This window comes from Megascapheus bottae, chromosome 9, assembly GCF_031878675.1.
Source record: "Megascapheus bottae isolate mThoBot1 chromosome 9, mThoBot2.hap1, whole genome shotgun sequence".
Taxonomy (NCBI): Eukaryota; Metazoa; Chordata; class Mammalia; order Rodentia; family Geomyidae; genus Megascapheus; species Megascapheus bottae.
Window position 1 is genome coordinate 25390743 of NC_143517.1, and position 20749 is coordinate 25411491.

At 33.6% G+C, this 20749-nt stretch overlaps 1 protein-coding gene across 2 annotated transcripts in view; it reads left to right on the forward strand.

The window, feature by feature from the left end:
* Zc2hc1a (zinc finger C2HC-type containing 1A) overlaps positions 1–20749 on the forward strand; it is a 40115-nt gene that overhangs the window by 1600 nt on the left and 17766 nt on the right. For both annotated transcript variants that reach the window (XM_090338978.1, XM_090338979.1), the window contains exons 2-5: positions 8718–8794; positions 12521–12637; positions 16693–16834; positions 19186–19334. In XM_090338978.1, the coding sequence (XP_090195104.1) occupies positions 8718–8794; positions 12521–12637; positions 16693–16834; positions 19186–19334 (485 nt within the window). The remainder of the gene's footprint in view (positions 1–8717; positions 8795–12520; positions 12638–16692; positions 16835–19185; positions 19335–20749) is intronic.

The window sequence follows — 20749 nt, forward strand, 5'->3', positions numbered from 1 at the left end:
AGCACTTTAACCACTAGGCCAAACTCCCGGCCCCTTCGGTAGTCCTTTCATTTTAAGTTGCTGTTGATATTAATAGTGAAGCAGTACTTAAGAATGCATTTAGTAATGGAACACTATTGTATTCAATTACATGGGAGTATGCGCAAATTCTAATGTTATAGGCTATTGGCATTAAGGACTCCACTGATGTATCATGGTAAACAACACTGGATTTTTAATCTATTTTTAGATAAAATGATATTATCATCAACGATGGTTGTGATGAATTAGGTTGAAATATATGAAAACTGTTCTCTTTCTGGAAAACAGTGAAGATTTGAATATTGATCATTACAAATGATACTATCTAATTAAAGCTTTGAGAATTTTATGTTGAATGAAGAATAAAGGTTTTCTTCCCTTGGCCTTCTTCCTGCTCCGCTTCCCCCTTTTCTTTAAAAGTAATTTTCTATTTCATCATATTTGGCAAAGATCAAAACTTTAAATCTTAAAGTTGCTAGTCAGTTTATTCATCCATGTCATCATATAATAAACATCCATACAGTGATAGTTTCTTTTCTATGTTGGAAGTCTCCATCTACTTCTTTTAAGATGTGGGGTTACCTTATGTTTGAGTATCTTTTATTTTTTATGTTTCAGTATCTTGTATGAAATTTTGAAGTTTGCTCAATGTGTAATAGTAGTTGAGTAAATATTGTGCTCTGTAGAATTAGACTTGCATTTCTAATTGAAACCAGTTACCAGGTTCTGGCTTTACAAGCTTTTGTGGAAACAGAAGTGTATGGACTCTTGAAAAGTTCTGTTGGTAATAATCTTACTCTCTTTTTTTAATGAGGTATTTATTTATATGTTAATCACATACCACTTACATTATTTTTGATCTTATGGCACTTATACATCCTGAGTGTCAAAGATACAGGATTTATACTGAACAGTTTAACTTGAAGCCAAATGTAAACCATTGCTTATGATTGTGTAGTTGCTAATGGAGTATGGTTTGAATAATAAAGACTTAGTGGGCCTGGAGTTTAGCTTAGTGGTACAGTGCTTGCCTTGCATGCATAGCCACCCGGCTTCGATTCCTCGGTACCACATATATAGAAAAAAAGCTAGAAATGGTTCAGTGGCTCAAGTGGTAGAGCGCTGGCTTTGAGAAAGCCCAAGGGCAGTGTCAGGCCCTGAGTTCAAGGCCCAGGACTGGCAAAAAAAAAAAACTTTGCTTTTCACCTAAATGTCATACAGATGTATCCAAAGACAATAGAAGTAGTTTTACACTTAACAGAATTCTAAACTTTTAGAAGTGTTACTATCTGTAGAATTAGAGGTGATAAAATTTTTTTAAGATGTCTCCATATTTAGTACTTCATTGCCTCCATAATATCCTAAAAAGCAGTTACAGCAGTGATAGATATCAGGCTGCCTATTTCTTTTTTGAACTTGATTAGGAGCAGAATTGCTATTTTCCAGTGCAGCATTTGAACTCCTTAAAGGCAGACAATAAGTCTCATTAATGTTTCTACTTTCTTTTTCTGTAGCATAAGTGTAGACTAATTCATTGAATAACTTTTCATCTTTATTTTTCTAGCTTTGTTCTTTTGTGGGGAGGATACTGATTATATTGCAGATTATTTTTGTAGCCAATGGATTGGAAAGGCTTGTTTTTCAATTTTTCTTTACTTCTTTTTATCTATGATTTAGGCAGCTATTGAAAACTATACTGATCATTTAGCTGAATGCCTAATGCATAGAACCCCATGTTTATTGGATGAGTAAACTCATAGGAAGGATAGGTACTTAGAAACAGTCCAAAGTAGGGGGGAGGGAAATGGGTACCAAGACATGTGAAAGGGTATCAATGTATGTGAATTAATGCACCTTCTATCTGGCAAATATCATGTAACCCTTTTACTAAATACAATAAAAAAAATAAAAAAAAAAAGAAACAGTCCAAAGTAGATTAACAGAGCACATGGTCTATATTGAGCCCTAAATAATTGGAAAACAGAGAAACTTGGAATATATATATATATATATACGCATACATATACATACACATATATACATATATAAACATATATGTATATAATATGGAGCATTGGAACTAAGGCAGAGATGGAGGAATTCAAAGGGAAGATAGATTTAGAAGTTATTTCTCCTCTCTCTCTCTCTCTCTCTCTCTCTCTCTCTCTCTCTCTCTCTCTCTCTTTCTCTCTTTCTCTCTTTCTCTCTTTCTCTCTCTCTCTCTTTGTAAGTTGTAGACTTGACTCTGGGCCTGGGTGCTGTCCCTGAGTTCTTCAGCTTAAGTCTACTGCTCTACCACTTTGAGCCACAGCACCACTTCTGGTTTTCTGATGATTAATTGGAGATAAAAGTCTCCATGGACTATCATACCCAGGCTAGCTTTGAACAGAAATCTTCAGATCTCAGCCTCCTGAGTAGCTAGGATTATAGGCATGAAAAATAAGAGTCTGGCTTATTTCTCTTTTAAGAAGAAGAAATGTTTAAGGTTAAGTAATGACTTTGGCTTCAGAAATATGGTTATGCATTCAGATGTCTTTGTATATAGACATTGACCCATATGGTTATAAATGCATTTAATCACTTAAGCAAACTATTTAGCAAATTAAGAAAATTACTTAGGATAATCTAATGTTTTAGGGTATAACAGAACAGGAAATTAGGATAAGAGGAATGTTTAAAGACATTTAAAATTTTGTCATATGGGAGCAAAATAATTTTCATGAAGTAACAGATTAAAAGACTATAAGATCTGACATTTAAAATAAGTAGCCTAAGTACTAGTCTTGTTAGTCTCCATTTCATTTGTGAAACCTGGAAAACTTGCAGTTAGAATAAAAAAATAAAATAAAAATCAGAAGAGCAAGGATTTTAAAAGTCAAAGAAAGTTATCAGCGGTTTCTCATGCTATAGAAAGGTCCTATAAAATAAAGATGCAAGAGAGGCTTCAAATTTGACAATTATAGTAATAGTGAGCAGTCATCACTATTCCTTAAAATTGTTCATTTCTATTTTATCACATTTCCCTGATCTGCTTCCTAAAGGTGTTGTTACAATGTTCTGTTTTGCCCTATTATTTTCTTTCTTCATTGTTTATCAGTACTTAGCATTTTATATATTTTCTTTTTCTTTTTTTTTTTTTTGCCAGTCCTGGGGCTTGAACTCAGGGCCTGAGCAATGCCCTTGGGCTTTCTCAAGGCTAGAGTTGTACCACTTGAGCCACAGCACCACTTCTGGTTTTTTCTGTGTATGTGGCACCGAGGCATCGAACCCAGATCTCTGTGCATGCTAGGCAAGCACTCTACCACTAGGCCAAACTTCCGACCCAACATTTTATATATTTTCTGAACACATGACCACGAATCAAAGTTTTGAAGATGACCAGTAAGAAAAGAAAGCAATGGGGCTGGGAGTTTGGCCTACTGGTAGAGTACATGCAGGAAGCCCTGGGTTTGATTCCTTGGTAGCACATACATAGAACAAGCTGGAAGTGGTACTGTGAGTCAAGTGGTAGAGTTCTATTCTTGAGAAGCCGAAGGACAGTTGTTCAGGTCCTGAGTTCAAGCCCCAGGACCATCAAATAGAAAAAGAAAAAGAAAAGAAACCATTAATCCTGCTCGGATTAGTAATGGAAGAAATTCAGCAATGAACTGACTTCCAGTGGTGTTCCTAAATCTGATGTTATACAGTCCCAAACCTTTAATGGATGCCTGAAGCCACAGACAGTATTGAAACTTTTATGTACTTTATCTTTTGTTATACATATATACTTTTTTTTTGTTTTGCTATTCTTGGGGCTTGAACTCAGTGCCTGGGTGCTGTCCTTGGACCCGTTTTGCTCAAGGCTAGTGCCCTGCCACTTGAGCCACAGTGCCACTTCAGTGTATGTGGTACCAAGGAATCGAAGCCAGGGCTTCATGCATGCTAGGTGAGCACTCTAGGCCAAACTCCCAAGTCCATATATACTGATAAGAAAAATTTAACATAAACTATACACAATAAGAGATTGAAAACAATAATAAAATATAGTGTTATGAGAATGGGGTCTGTTTTGAAAGAGTCAAGATAAATACTTATATTTTTAACTGTAGTTGGCTGTCAGTAAATTAAACCACAGAAATCAAAAGTGAGGATAATAGGGGACTTCCGTATTAAGACAATGCAAGTATTATTGAGAGAGAGGTAAAATGTACAGAGAGAACTGAATTTTTTGTTGTTGTTTTGCAGGAAAAATTTAGAGCCTTGAGCTTGCTAGTTGGCAGCTCTACTGCTTAAGCCTCCAATCTGCTTTTTGATGGTTACTTTATCCCCTAGGCTAGCCTTGGACTTCCATCATGTAGATCTTAGCTTATGGAGTAGCTAGGATTTACAAGTGTGAGCTTTTAAGGGTTGGACAGTTTTGGCTGAAGCTATTGTTTTGAACTAAAGTGCAAGTAAGTGGAGTAGAAGGTGAAGGTTAGGTGTTGAAAACTATGCATGGAAAGCTTGTAAAGTTAGCTGAAAAAGAAAAAAAAAACCTCGAGATTTTCAAGATTGATAACAAGTGAGTAGATTTTGTAAAAGGTCTTGGGAAAAAAAAGTGGTATCATTAATGATAGGTACTTCAGAAGAGATTTTTGTTGAGTTCTGTAAAGGTTAAATTCAGATGAACTGTGGTAGAAGGTAAGACTGTATAGTAATAATGAAGTAGACATACTTGCAATGGGAAGAACCGTCTTAGGTTTTAAGATGTGTTTTCTTTGAAGAAGATGCTCTCCTTTTTGTTAAATATATATTTAAATGTTACATGTATTTTATATAATAGCAAATTCTTTCACATTACCTATATTGTATAATAGTACTGCACAAGAATAAAATGGCAAATACTGAAATCACTGTTACCTACTTATACAAGAATCAAAGGAATGCTAGATAAATTCACTAATTAAATTCTCTAGGGGTTATAGACTGATAAAGTACTTTTTTGATTGGATTCGTTTTCATCATATTTATTGTTCCTTTTGCTCTCTGCTATAATTTTCACTTTTTTTAAAGAACTCTTGGTTATGTTTTCATACATATGAAGATTTTCTAGTTTTGGAGAAACTAGGAGAGATTAGTGAGGTTTGTCCTCATACATTGCAAGGTAGAATGTGTTTTATTTTTATAAGGCTATGCACATTTCAATATGTGACATACTAATGTCTAAAATTTTAAAGAAGATTGAACAGGTATTTTCTCATACAATGGATGTATTTTTGTGGTTTAAAGATTTTTATTGTGGTTAAAAGATAGATTTTTACTGAGGGGGTGGGAAATATAAAATGTTCTCAAAATTCACTGCTGCCTTTGTGGAAAGTTTCAGCAAAGGTTCTTTTATAGAGGGAATAGGGAATTTCAGAATAAAAAATTAAGTATGTTCTGTGTTTTTATGGTGTTTAATTTGTGGTTGGCTGCAATTGTGTATATGTATGTAGAACTTTTTAATAGTTCTTAACATTCAGATCTTACAGATGAAATCACTTTTGCTGCATTGAGTTCTAGGATATTAAGTGATATTACTAATTTTTTGCATGTAATGTGTTCCTTTGAAGGCACTTTTTTGTACATTTGGGCAATGCACAATACGTTAGTCACAATCACCTTTCTTTTTCTCTGTATCCCTATTTCAATTCAGTCAGTCAGATTACTGCACTTCAGTTATAATTAGACATTTGTACTAAGGTATTTCAGTTATATATACTCAGCCTGGGCACTTTCTGATAACTGTGTAAATGTTTTATAAAACCATGATAATTGAAAATACATTTTGGAAAGTTTTAAATGTTCGTGAACAGCTTAACTACTTTTGTATCTAGCCTTTTTTAAGTATCTTGTTACATTTACTTTTTAAAATAAATTATAGAAGAAAAAAAGATAGATGATAGATAGATAGATAGATAGAGATACAACTTTGAATTTTACCATGTCAACTCTGCAATTAAGCAATGGCAAGCACATTTATACCATGATGTGATCATCATCCTCATATAATGGATGTTTTTAAAGTAATTTATCTAACTTCTTTATTTTTATAAAAGAGGAATTCAAATTTATGAAGGTTTGATTTTTTTGGTTGTTATCCAGAACTCAGTCTTTATAAAGATGTTGAGACTTGAAGTTAAATTTTAGTGCTTTTCTACTACATATCTTTTAGTAAATATTATTATAACAAAATGTAGATTTCGACTTATACCTAAGTTAATTATCATGAACTCTTGGTTTAAGTTTTTTAGTAGGTCTTGTCATCAACACAAACACAGATACAAGTTATATTTTGTGACATATAGGACTCCTGCTCCATGATCAACTAATACAAGAGGAAACTAGAACTTTGGATTTATCTATTTTAAATTAAATAATGACTTTCAAAAATATTTTATCTTTTTATTAAGATGATTTTGTTTTCTTTAAGCTGTGTATTCCAGGGTAGACTGGAACTTGTGATTCTTCTGCCTCAACCTCCAGAGTTCTGTTATTGCAGGAGTGATTAATATCTTACTTTATATTCATTCTTTTTGGAACAATGAATGTAAAGGCATTTAAGTCCATTACCTGGCCTATGGGAATTGATTCCTATCATTTGGGTTTTATCACATGGTAATGTTCTGCTGCTCTTAAGTTGTAAGGTTGATAATGTGTATATATATATAAAATGGAAGATGAGCCAGGAGTTTGGCCTAGTGGTAGAGTGCTTGCTTAGCATATATGAAGTCGTGGGTTCAATTACTCAGTAAAAAACCTGAAGTGGAGCTGTGACTCAAGTAGTAGAGTTCTAGCCTTGAGGAAAGAGTTCAAGCCCCAGGACTGGCAAAAAAAAAATGTGAGATGATTTGATTCTTAGATTTAGTATTTAAATCAAAAAGATTATGGTGGCTTTCTGGGAGCAATGATTGTTCTGTATTTTTTTCTACTATTATTACATGGTATGTGCTTAGCAATTACTAAGTACTCAGTAGGCAGTTGGATTATTTTAATGTTATTGAACTTTTTCTTAATAGATGTTTATTTTTAGTGGTCTAGATTGATACAGGTTTTCATGTATGCCCAATATGCTTTACCACTTTATTCCTCAATAGCTATAGTATATACTGAAATGTATTTTAAAGCAAATAAAATATGTGATACTTTTAAACATTACGTTTGACTGACTTTTAAATCACTGTTTAGTGCTTAAAGTGTTACATAAAAACTGTAAGTAAGTCTAATGGCATACGGTGTCACTTGAACCATCTTTTTAAAAGCATTCTTAGTGTATTTAATAGATTCCACGTGGCAGGTAGACTTGGTGAAGTTATGTGATCTTGATAAATGAGACTTCTCTCCTTAAGTAACCTATCCCTTGATATTAGAGAAGGACAAATCAGGCAAATCTTAGCTTTGCCATTGTAATGTCTACTGTTAAACTGCTACTGTACAGACATTGCCTCACATTTGAGATGACAAATAGCCACTATTTGCTTGTAAGTAGGGCATTGGAGTATTAGAACAGTTAGAAAACAAAAAAAAAAACTTCTTCTGTTACTGTGTTTGAATACTTTCTCTAATGTCTATTTTGGTGTACTTGATTAGCTTTCTGCAAGCTCAGCAGTTGCCATAGATTGCATATTATGGAATCTAAAGTACCTTTTCCATTTGGTCATGTTACTTCTTATTTATTTATTTATTTATTTATTTATTTATTTATTTATTGCCAGCCCTGGGCTTGAGCTCAGGGCCTGAGCACTGTCCTTGGACTTTCTCAAGGCTAGAGCTCTACCACTTGAGCCTCAGCACCACTTCCGGCTTTTTTCTATATGTGGTACCGAGGAATCGAACCTGGGTCTTCATTCATGCTAGGCAAGCACTTTAACCACTAGGCTAAACTCCCAGCCCTCATGTTACTTCTTAATGAAAATGTTTTTCTATTTGTCTTTCATATGGCAAAAGAATTTGAACTGTAACAAATAATTCAAAGTCTAGAAATTGTTGCAGGTTTGCAAATTATTTTGGAAATTAGGAATATGAAAATAAATTTAGATTTCACATTTACATAGTAAATAAAATGATACATTGACTTACTTGAGTTACCGAGTATGTATGTTTCTGTTTCATTTGTGGTATTTTGTTATATCCAGATATAACAGATGAATATATTAATTTTAATTGAATGTCAGTTTTCTGGTGTAGGGAATCTTAATTCTGTATTATATATAAAGGAGGGAAACAGTCATCCATACACATGGATCTGTGTGGGATAACTAGCTCTTAAGTGACATACTTCCTATTATCTGGCAATAAACAATGCAAGAATCTTTTTTTCTAGAATTTCTATAGTATCTCAGGAGTTACTTGTTCACTTAACCAATGATAGTTCTTCTGAGCTATTAGGAAAAATGTGTGTTCAAAAATATAATAATTTACAATAGAAATAGCTTATAAGGTAAGAGACATGATTACTTTGGTTACATCATTTTAAGAAACCTAGATATTTCCAGCTATATCAGTTTTCATATTTACCATGGCCGTGTTGATCACAAGTAACTTGAAGCATTCAGTCATTTTAATAATTTCGCTTTCTTCAATATGGCACAAGATGTTTATTGTAAGAACTGACAACTCATTTATGAAGCTAAGAGAGAACATAAAAATTTGAGTTTGTAATTTAATCTATAGAAATTATTTATTCTTTTCTGTTTCAGATAATGGAAGTGTTGTCCAAGTTGGAGAATTACTGCCTTGCAAGATTTGTGGAAGAACATTCTTTCCAGTAGCATTAGTGAGTACACTGAGTCTGTACCTTTTCCCTCCTGAGTTTAATGTCATTATTTAATACTTGACGATAACTATTATGGGAAGAACTTAATGTGAAATAATGTTTGAAGGGTCACCGCATAGTATTTTTGTTCAAAAGTCTCAATTCTGTCTGCATTATTCTTCCACAGCGTTCTTTTTAGGATTCCACTGGTCTTCTGAATTCCTGTTTAAGTTTTAAATCATTTGTAGTAAGGGGAAAATATTGCTAGAAACAAACATATTAAAAACAAAACACCTCTTAAATATACATAACAATATATTTACATACACAAAATGAGATGATCCATAGGATGTGCATTCAAGTCATTCAGGGAGAAAAAAAGGAGAAAACAATGTTTAAAATGCAAGTAATTGTTGGGTAGGGTGATAAGTAAATAGGAGTTCATTATACTATCCTCAAGTTTGAAAAAATCTAAAGAAAAAGGCTTTGGTGGGGTAAGGAAATGGGGACAAAAACATGTTTGTTAAGTAACGCATCTTCTATCTGGTGAATATAATGTAACCCTTCAATTAATTACAATAAAAATATATTAAAAAAGGCCTTTTTCCATTTTAAAAGAATAGCTAAAACATATTACTATTTAGGTACTTGTAATTACTTAGCCACAAATAAGAGCACTTTAATTGATCTTAATTAAAAGTATTCAGTCAGGGCCGGGAGTTTGGCCTAGTGGTAGAGTGCCTGCCTCGCATGCATGAAGACCCTGGTTTGATTCCTCGGTACCACATACATAGGGAAAAGCCGGAAGTGGTGCTGAGGCTCAAGTGGTAAAGCTCTAGCCTTGAGAAATCCCAAGGACAGAGCTCAGTCCCTGAGCTCAAGCCCAGGACTGGCAAAAAAAAAAAAAAAAAAAAAAAAAAAAATAATAAAAATTGTGCCAGGCATCAGTAGTTTGTACCTGTAATTCTAGCTATTCAAGAGGCTGAAGTTTGGGGATCACAATTTGAAGCCAGCCCAGGCAGGAAACAGTTAAATCCTTGAGACTTTTATCTCCAGTTAACCACCAAAAAGCCAGAAGTGGAGATGTGTGTCAAGTTTGTAGGGCATCATCCTTGAGTAAAAGCTAAGGGACAGTGCCCAGGCCTTGAGTTGAAGCTCTAGTATTGGCACAAATATATATGCATATAGCTTAAAAATTAAGGTACATAAGCGTATATATTTATATCTACATTATGTATATATATTTATATATACATTAGTATATTTAAAATTTAGCTGTTATTTAAAATTTATTAATACATTAAATAATATATATTAGAATTTATTATCGATAAGCAACGTTTTAAAAATATTCGGCTGATTAGTGTTCTGGCTTGACTTTTACTCTACTATTTTTACTATGTTTTGTTAACACGAAACTTCCTACAACTACTTACGAATAATAAAAAGTTTTAATTAGGGAACTGGGAGTCTGGCCTATGGTAGAATGCTCGCGAAGCATGCACAAAGACCCAGGTTCAATTTCTCCGTACCATATACATAGAAAAAAGCTGGAAGTGGTGCTATGGCTCAAGTGGCAGACCATTTAGCTTTGAGAAAAAAAGCCCAAGGACAGTGCTCAGGCCCTGAGTTTAAGCCAATACTGGGGCTTAAGTTAAAAAATTTAAGGTTCTGTGGTCATTGGCTCACACCTATGATTCTGGCTACTCAGAAAACGGAGATCTGAGGATCATGGTTCAAAGTCAGCCCTTACAGGAAAGTCTATGAAACATCTTTAAGCAATAAGTCAAAAGTGGAACTGTGGCTCAAGTGGTAGTGTACTAGCCTTAAGTGAGAAAGCTCAGGGACAGTGTCCAAATCATGAGTTCAAGCCCCCAAACTGCCTTTTCCCTCTTTAAAAAAAAAAAGTAATAAGCTGGGTGCTGTGGCTCATGACTGTAATCCTAACTACTCAGGAGGCTGAGATCTGAGGATCATGGTTCAAAACCAGCCTGGACACAAAAGACTGAGACTCTTTATCTCCAGTGAACCACTAGAAAACTGGAAGTGGTACTGTGGCTCAAGGGGTAAGGTGGTAGGTAGCCATGAGCTAAAGAGCTCCGGCATAGTACCCAGGTCCAGACAACAAAAAACAACAAAAAAAAAGATCCTTACCAGCAGATACCTTCTGCCAGCCTTTTTGTAATACTTTAGAAACATCTCTCCAACATGTCTGTGAGTTATCTTTTTAATCATTCATTTTTCAAAGCTTATATTTATTTTATTGTTGGGGTAATATATTGAGGGGTTATAGTTACATGTACATATACATATACATATAGTACATTAGAGTTTTCACAAGCAAACTTTTATGTTTAATATTTAAGGACTGTTACTATAAATACTACATCTTGTATAATGCTTTCGAAATAAACACCATCTATTCTTGACATATATGACTAAACTCACAAAAGTAAGCATATATGATAATTCTAAGTGGTACTCTACTAACTTCATTTTTTAATTAATGAATATTTGATTCAAATAGCTATATTTATAGTGCTGTGTTTTGAAACACAACTGGGAAGTATGTAAGACCACTGACTACTGTCAGCATTCTTTAGTATATTCTTAGAATAGTGTATGAGGCCTTATGACAAAAAGTAAATCAAATGTGAGGTTTGATTTCTGTACAGAAAAAGTTTCAGGGTTCTTAAAAAGAAAATATGCGTACAGATGAAAAAAGATGCATTTAGTTCATAGTCATTAATCTCTACATTTCATATAACGAAGAGAGAATTGTTTTATCCAGTTATTAATTGGACAAACAAGGGAACTTCATAGTATTCTTAAAATGAATAAATGTAGCAGGCATGGTGGCATGGACTTCCAGTCACCTACCATGAGCATGTCTAGTCTAAGAAACTTGAATCCTTTTATTGAAATCTACAACATTAAAATTGCTACTTAGGAGACTGAGATCTGAGGATTGAGATTCAAAGCCAGCCCGGACACAAAAGGACCTGAGACTCTTATCTCCAGTTAACCTCTAGAAAACTGAAAGTAGCCTTGAGCTGAAGAGCCCAGGGACAAGGCCTAGGCCCAGGGATAGGGAGGTATCCTTGAGCTGAAGAGCTCAGGGACAGCACCCAGGCTGAGTTCAAGCCCTTGACCCACCAAAAAACAACAAAAAAGAATGAATAAATTACAAAAAAATTGTAGAAGAGTAAGAAAACCCTAGGTGAAGAAAAGTAGAAAGCTTGAGTTATAGGAGGAAAGGATAATATGGAGGAAGGACACAATCTTGCTGTTTTGTCCTATGATTTATTGTTATTTTAATCTATTTGTTTTAGGTTGCTTTTAGTAATCCAAATTAGTCCTATTATGTTATCTTTCTGAAAGCTCCCTGACAAATGAATTCTTCTTCATTTACATCCTTTTCCTAGTATTGCTATATAGTATTCAATGAAGACTTTTTTTTTCACTCAAGTTTCACTTGATTACATTATTTTTCCTACTCTTAGTAATGTGAAAATGAAAAGGATACTTAACACCTAATAAAATTTTGAAGGATTATTTCTCTGTAATTTATTATGAGCAAAATAACTTAGAGTAATGTTATTGAGGTGAAAACAACCTTATTATTTATTTTGTGTTCAAATTTTCTTATTATACTTAGATATTTTTAAATAATGTTAACTTAAATAATTTTATAGTCCTGCCTTGTGAAAAAATAAAATTTTATATCTCATTTCCCCATTTAAACAGAAAAAACATGGACCTATTTGCCAGAAAACCGCCACTAAAAAACGGAAGACCTTTGATTCAAGCAGACAAAGAGCTGAAGGAACTGATATTCCAACAGTAAAACCTCTTAAACCTAGGGTAACTATCTCACTTTTTAAACAGTATGAACCTTGCCATTGTAAATGTGGAAAAAATAGATTATTGTTACTTATGCTAAGATTAAATAATGAACAGAGTTCTTTTATTTTTTAAGTTATTAAACTGACAGAAATTTATAAATTTTATTTTTATTTGAAGTCTAAATTGCAAAGGTGAGACCAAAATACTGGTTCAAATTCCATCACTTACAGGTTTCTTTACCACTGGAGTCAACTGCTTAGCTGTAGACTGGAATTCAAACAAGTATGTTAAATTGTTATTTTTCTCTAACTTTTGATCTATTACTGTCTTCAACCAGTAATATAAAAATCTTAAATCTACAAAAAGGAAAGCTATTATTCATAAGCACTTAACATAAGACATTGATGTTTTCTGGAGACAAGTTCTATCAATTATTCAGTTTCTGTACTGCGGTTTTCTTCTTTTTTGTTGTTGTTACCATTAGAACAGTGATCTTCTCTGATAACCTGTCCTATTTTTATGAATAAATCATTTAAATACTTCGTCACATTCAGTTTTAAAGAGTCATTTAGGGAAATGGTCAAAGCTAAGAACATGTTTTAAGATTTTTAAGCAAATCCCTGTTTTCAGTGCTAATAAGTTCTTCTAGTAGTACAAGATATTCCTTTTACTAAGGGGGAATTGATCTTAGTAATAAATGAGATATTCAGGGTATTTTTGCTTTTGTTTTTTTTTCAGGCCATGAATATTTGTAGGAAAGATGGTGAAGTTTGAATGAGGTTCATAAACTAATATTCAAAGTTTTTCTCAGCCTACCAAATAGGAGGTTGTTAGTTAGGTAAACTGCTCAAATCTGTGGAAACAGCAGCTTCTGCATATGGAAACTAGCTAAGGAATTGCACTGCCTGGATGTAACCCTTGTTATGCAACATACTTTATCTATACAGGGCTTCTTTTTAACCTGTATGATGATAAAGTATTGTTAATCACAAATGATAGTTATTACTTTTCTTTTTTTAGGGAACAAAAGAGATAATAGTCTTCCAAATGATAAAATATGTCACTGTTTTATATTAGATTATTCCCTTGCATCCTGTAGTATGCTCCTTAGAGAAAAAAAATATTAGTACTATTAGGGAACTGTTGAAATGCAGAATCTTATGTTCCACATAGACATGGTGAGTTAAAGTGGTGTGTGTGTGTGTGTGTATTCTAATATCAGGACATGAACTAAGGACTTAGCCTTGTTGCTCACACTAGCACTTGAGCTATCATGCCTCCAGTACAACTTTTTGGTGATTAGAGATGGAGACTCTTGACTTTTTGAACTGACTAGCCTGAAATCACAGTTCTCTAGGTTTCAGGCTCTTATGTACGTAGGATTATAGATGTGAGTCACTAGCTTCCAGCTTGTGCTAAATTAGATTCTGCTTTTAATAAAATCCGAAGATGAGTCATGCACATATTAAACATATTAAACCTTAACAATATCTTTGACTATTGCCTGTAACCCAATATATTCTAGAGGAAGAGACTGGAAGTATACTTCTCAGCCTGGGACAAAAATACAAGACCCTATTGGGAAAAGTAAAATCAAAATAGTGCAGGTGGCTCAAGTGGTAGAGGGTCTGTCTAGCAAGCATCATGCCACTAGGTCAAACCCCAATACTGCCATAAAGTATAGAAAGTGGAAGGGCAGGGCTGAAGTTGGCAACAAGAGCTAATTGTAAAAGAGGAACAGAAAATTGAGCGGGCCCAGTAGCAGAGACTCATAGAACCTTCCTGACGATGAGACCCCCCAATCTAAAAGTTCATATCCTTTGTTAAAGTGGGCTGTAGAACTGACAGCAAGTAGAGCTAGCCACAGTAGCTCTCCTAGAGGGGTTATTCTTCTAATGAAGTACAAAAGCAAACACATACCCCACAAACAGGCCTTATTTGCATGAAATAGTCTATAATCTGGTCCAACAAAGAAGAGATTCATATAGCCGAGAAGATTCTCTGAGCCTCTCTCCCCAAACACTTCTTGCAAGTAACTGTCATAAGGGAAACCTAAATCATTCCAAAGTGAGTAATAAGAAATCTATTAGGTCACATTGTTACAAAAATATATCATGGGGAAACAGAAGTAAAGAATACCAATCCTTGAGGTAAGTAATACTTGTTATGAAATAAATTAATGATGTGATAATATATTTAGATATAAAAAAAGAAACTTTTTAAGAATTTTGCTTTTATATCCATGAGATGTAGGTCTGTCATTTTGTTGCTCTCATAAGACAAGTTGGAGAATTACCTTGTTTTCATTTTCTGAGAGTTTTATGAGGTTCATGTTTCTTCTTTAAAATGTCAGCAGATATTCAGTAGTAAAGGCATCTAGGTCAAGAGATTTTGTGTCTGTGTGTAGCATGAAGGTTTTTAATGATAAATACATTATAAACAATAAGTGTAAGCCAGGTGCTGTGGCTCATGCCTGTAATCCTAGCTATTCAGGAAGCTGAGATCTGAGGATCATGGTTCAAGGCCAGCCCGGGCACTGAAGTCCATGAGACTTTTATCTCCATTTAACCACCAGAGAACTGGAAGTGGCTCTGTGGCTCTGTGGCTCTGTGAGCTGCAGAACTCAGGGACCCCGCCCAGGCCCAGAGTTTGTCTGGTTCACGACAGACAAAAACCAGAAACAAAAAACCCACGAAACAAAAAAAAGTGTGAGATTCATGGTTTTCTACTTTTTTCATATTTGTTTTGGGGGAGTATTTGTGTGTATGTGTATACATTTAAAGATACTGTGGGTTTGAGGTTATCAAATTTATTAGCAACAAGTTTCCTTATACTAACTCATTTTTTTTGCCAGTCCCGGGCTGTTGAGCTCGAGCCTGAGCATTGTCCTTGGACTTTCTCAAGACTAGAGCTCTACCACTTGAGCCTCAGCACCACTTCCGGCTTTTTTCATGTATGTGGTACCGAGGAATCGAACCGGAGTCTTCGTGCATGCTAGGCAAACACTCTACCTACCACTAGGCCAAACTCCCAGCCCATAACTCATTTTTTTATGTAAACACTACATTGTGTTTTCATACTTTGCTATATTTTTATCCTGTTTTCTTTAGACTTGACATTTTGGAAGAACCGTGTTTTGACTTTGTTGACTGAACATATATTCTCGATGTAAAGACTAAAGACATGCTAAGAATAGTTGAGCAATTCAATAGTATGACAAAACACCTTTACTTTGTGGTATATGAACCATCATACTTAATAGAAATAGAATTACCATGTTATAAAAGTGTTCTCTTCAGTTCTGTCCAATAGATATAGAGTTAAATGGCTGTGAATTCACTTGATTACCCATGTTAAAAAGCAAAACTTAGCTGGGTTCACATGTCACATGATGTACTTATACGGTATAATTTTAAATAATAAAAGATTTAAAGTTCTTAAAATGAAAGTTCTAGAAGGACACATGGAAATTTTTAAAATTTTATCATCATATAATTTGGGCCTGGAGAACTACCTGCAAATCCAGAGACCATAAAAGAAAGCAAATAAAGTTTTAAAATAATTGTATCAACGTGTAAGGTCATCTAACAGATTGTTGATGTAAGAGAGGAAGTACCGTACTATAAGAGTTATTTGAAAATTGTGTTAATACAGTTCACAAAGCATACAGTAAAATGTTTTATAGTGATATGAAAGTCTATTTTTGTTATACTCATTATAAGAAAAATAGCTAGCTGGATTCAAAGAAAAAGAATAATTATTTTCCATTCTTGTAGTCAATTAAAGAGCAAAGTTTTGTCATTTTTATTAGTGACATAATAGGAAATGTGAGAAGTATCCTCTAAATGTAGTCATAAGTATAACCCTTATGGAAGACAATGAAGCAGTATCATTCACAATTAGAATTATATTTTAAAAGTTCCATATGATAAAATTGCACAAAATTTTAAAAAAAATTTAATTTGGCAGTATCACTTACAGACCTTGGTTAAAGAATTTGTGAAAGCAATATAACTACCTTAAGTTTCTATTAAGTTTACTAAAAATATATTTTGAAACTTTTTTTCTTATAGCCAGAGCCACCAAAGAAACCATCTAACTGGAGAAGAAAACATGAAGAATTTATTGCCACTATAAGAGCAGCTAAAGGCCTTGATCAGGCACTTAAAGAGGGTGGCAAACTCCCTCCTCCTCCTCCACCTTCTTATGATCCTGGTACATGGAATATTATTTAACAGCAAATAATGACAGAATTTTTATACATTTTAAGGCATTATAAAATTCATTCTATTATAATGAGCCTAATTAAACAGATCTTTAAATGTTGTGTTGTAAAATGTTAGTAATAGTCCAGGCATCACATTAAGAGCATAGAAATGTTCAGTCTTTTTTCACATCCCTTTTACTTAAATGTTAATTATTATGTCATTTAAAAAGAATGATTATGGGGCCTGGAGTTTGGCCTAGTGGTAGAGTGCTTGCCTAGCATGCATGAAGACTCAGGTTCAATTCCTCAGTACCACATACATAGAAAAAGAACCAGAAGTGGTGCCATGGCTCAAGCGGTAGAGCTTGAGCCTTGAAAAACCCCAAGGACAGTGCTTAGGCCCTGAGTTCAAGCCCCAGTACTAGCACCAAAAATTATTTTTTGCCAGTCCTGGTCTTGAACTCAAGGCCTGAGTACTGTCCCTTGGGCTTTCTCAAGGCTAGAATAGAACTCTACCACTTGAGCCACAGCACCGCTTCCAGCTTTTTTCTATGTATATGGTACTGAGGAATCAAACCTGGGTCTTCGTGCATGCTAGGCAAGCACTCTACCACTAGGCCAAACTCCTGGCCCCCCCAATTTTTTTTAAAATGGTTATGATTGAATGTTAATATTGAGTAAATCCATTCACTTAGAATTCTGATAGTTACATTATTATCGATCAAGTTAACATTAAAATTGAATTAGTACTCTATGCTATGGTTTATTTCCTATCACCAGAATGATGTTTAAAAAATGTTGACATGGGCCAGGAGTTTGGCCTAGTGGTTAAAGTGCTTGCCTAGCATGCATGAAGACCCGGGTTCGATTCCTCGGTACCACATACATAGAAAAAAGCTGGAAGTGGTGCTGAGGCTCAAGTGGTAGAGCTCTAGCCTTGAGAAAGTCCAAGGACAGTGCTCAGGCCTTGAGCTCAAGCCCAGGACTGGCAAAAAAAAAAATGTTGACATGATCATTCTTAACATTTTATTGAGGAAAGGTGTACCAACTAAAAAAAAAATAGGCCAGATAGTAAATATTTCAGTGTTTACAAGTTCAAGTTCAAGTTGAAAGTTCAAGTACAAGTTCAAGTTGAAAGTACTCTGCGTTTTCACTTGCAAATCATACCATATGTATGGATATGATTATGTTTCAATAAAACTTTATCAAACATAGGCAACAGACAGTCTTGTTATAAATCACAAGCTATAGTTTTCCAGTCCCTATTTTAGAGTATTATTAGTTAACTTTAATTCTGTTAGTGTTTCTGGGATAGTCCAACTGAGTTTAGATCTTTTTCAAACTCCACCTGTTTTTTTTTTTTTCCCATGTAGTTCTCTGCTTTGATGATATTTAGAATTATGCATCTTAATACATGTAGTTAACATTTTTTATGAGTACATAAGTTTTTGAGAGTATCAGTTTTTCAGGATAATTAGAGCTTTACAAAATTTTTAATCTTTCGAAGACAATTCTGTTATTGTTTTACAGTATTAGTAAAAGCAGAACGAACTTCTGAGCTTCAAAATTTATTTAAAGTCTGAACTTGTTGAAAAAAATGGAGATTTTTCTTTTAACAGCTGCTTAATTTTGTCTTATTCCCACCATCCCATTTAGTTGAGTTCTTGTAAAAAATTTGGTTCTCTGTTATGAGATTTAATTTTAAAACCAATTTATAGGAAGTCGCACCAGGGGTAGGGCGGTAGCTTTTAGCTGAATTGCTCAGGGACAGTGCCCAGGCCCAGAGTTCAAGTCCCACAACAAACCTAAAAAAAATTGTAATACAAACATCTTTTAAACTCGAGTTTATTAATGAAGTTATCATTTCCATGTTTTGGAAACTCTGAGAGAAAACAAGAGTATTAGACGTCCATTAAACTATTTCTTAGTGGTTTTCTCTAATTGAAATGAAATATATGGATGTACTTATATTTCAACTTGTATTTTAGTGTGCTATTACTACTTACTACCATATAAACTTTGTATCCATAATGAAACCATATAGTATTATAGAGGTAAAAAAGAAAGTATAATTTTCTTTTCCTTATTTATTCTTTTGTACTGAGTACATGTCTTTTAATTTTTTTCCCTCAATTTTCCTCAGATTTGATTTAAAGCTAGCAGAAAGCTAGGATTGTTTTATTGGACTTTTTCTTTAAAGTCTATACTAAGTTTAGCTAAGTCAGGCTAAATGTTACACTATTTTTGATTATCAGATGTTATATCCAGTATCTTAAATTACTCTTTGTAGAAACTAGTGATTCTTTATTCTATTTCAGGTGTTCTGTTATTAATTTGTTTCTATTTGGATCTGTTTTAGATTATATTCAGTGCCCATATTGCCAAAGGAGATTCAATGAAAATGCAGCTGATAGACACATAAATTTTTGTAAAGAACAGGCAGCACGTATTAGTAATAAGGGCAAATATTCTACTGACACCAAAAGCAAACCAGCTACTCGGGCACAGGTGAAATATTCAATTTAAATTATTTTTATAAATCAGTGAGAAAACATCACTGTTACACACTTATTTGTATGTTTTTAGTGCCTTGATTTACAAGATATTGTTATACTTTTCTCATCTGCTAAATTAGACACATTAATGCTAAGAAATTTAATAAAAAATGTAAGTGGCTGATTGAAGAAACGTACTCAAATTAATCCACTTGAAAAGTACTGAAATAAGTAGGAACTTTGTTGCATTAGCATTAGTCTAACTAAATATTACAAATCTTATGTTATAATTATTCTATTTAAAATATTTTCTGATTTGTAATCCTTCTAGTTCCATAGGGAATAATTTACTTCTGAAAAGTTGGCGCGGGATGGGGGCCCTAGGTATTTCATTGTTGATAATTCACTTCTCCAAGAAGCTACTGAATGAAATTTCCACCTCGTAAGATTTTTTTTTTATTGCTTATCATATGATACTGGTTTTTGGATTTTCCATACTATCTGGGAGAATATTTGTCTTCTGCAGTTGTTCAGTGCCAGAATTTTTGAAATCTCAAGTCAAGGTGTAAGGTGCTTGCTCTGATTGAGCCATCAATCATTGGAAGAAATGTGCTGAAATCTTACCATGGAGTTTTTATACTGTTGTTTTGAAAGTCATTTTTAAAGAAATGAGGGAAAATTTAATGAATATGCACATATGTATATTTATGTATATGGATATTTTAAGTTTTATACTTATGTATTCATTATTTCTAGACATTCTTTCAGTTTTAAGTTAACATCTTCCATTTCTCATTACACTGAAGAAGTTTCTTGAGTCAATAATGTAGCTATGCATGCAGTGTCTGGTTTTTTAAAAAATGCCTACATTTTGTCTTCAATTATAGGTTATTATATTTACCTTTATTTTTATAAGCTTTTTGGACATAGTTATAATAGCTGGTTCCCTATCATTTTCAGATTTGTCTTTTCTTCAAATTTAATACAATTATCATTAGTAGTAGTAATATCTCTCTGGTAATTGTAATATTAGGTTATTTTGTATGTTCCTGATGTCATTTTTCCGATTCATGATTTCTTAAGGTACTTACTTGCAGGATTTGCTGCTGTTACCCTTTAATAAATACTTACAGTGTGTTTACTTAGGTGAAGTGGCTTCTCCCAGAGACGTTTTTATATTCCAAGTATCTAAGGGTATTATCAATCTAGATATATTGTAATTTAAATTGATGGTTTTAGTTTGCACTAGAGAAAATCCATGTGGACCAGGTAATTATTATAATCTCAAATGTGATTGCCCTGGCAGTATTTTTACTCTAAGCAAATATGTAGTGCTATAAAAATGTTACTCTCCATAATTGTTATACTTTTAATACATTCTTGGGCATTTTTAGTTTTTTTGTTAATGATTTAGTCCAATTAGTCCAT